Source organism: Penaeus monodon, chromosome 19 (genome assembly GCF_015228065.2).
Source record: "Penaeus monodon isolate SGIC_2016 chromosome 19, NSTDA_Pmon_1, whole genome shotgun sequence".
Taxonomy (NCBI): domain Eukaryota; kingdom Metazoa; phylum Arthropoda; class Malacostraca; order Decapoda; family Penaeidae; genus Penaeus; species Penaeus monodon.
The window spans coordinates 15,849,300-15,849,650 of record NC_051404.1 but is presented as its reverse complement, the minus strand read 5'-3'; the positions used below and the strand labels follow the sequence as shown (position 1 = coordinate 15,849,650).

Sequence of the window (351 nt, the reverse complement as noted above, 5' to 3'; positions counted from 1 at the left end):
TCATAATATGCCCGAATCTCGTCTGATTATAAGTGATCACACAAAACGTCACACTACCTTTGACGGGACTTGTGATTGGTGGAGTCCTTCGTGATGAGCGTCGGGTGGACCAATCATCGGGGATGAATGGTTCAAGCTTGTCACGTGAAGGCGAAGTGATCAAAAGACCCTCCTCTGAGACCACAACACAGAAAACGGTCAACTAACACGAGGCAAGAATAACAGAACTTCTCTGGGGGGGATCCATGAGGTCAAAATTCATGGGAAATGCATTTTTGTGATGATTTGGAAAAAAAATAATAAATGGGGATAAATTATAAATCAAAAAAATAATAATGCTAGTAATGATAC

The 351-nt window shown here is 40.7% G+C and overlaps 1 protein-coding gene across 12 annotated transcripts in view; it reads right to left on the bottom strand.

Annotated features, from left to right (window-relative positions):
- Positions 1–351, bottom strand: part of LOC119585093 (proteoglycan 4-like) — a gene marked incomplete at its 5' end in the record, with an annotated part of 27,907 nt that overhangs the window by 26,857 nt on the left and 699 nt on the right. For 9 of the 12 annotated variants that reach the window (XM_037933712.1, XM_037933714.1, XM_037933713.1 and 6 more), the window contains 1 exon segment: positions 58–174. In XM_037933712.1, coding sequence (XP_037789640.1) covers positions 58–174 — 117 coding nt within the window. 12 annotated transcript variants of the gene reach the window in all.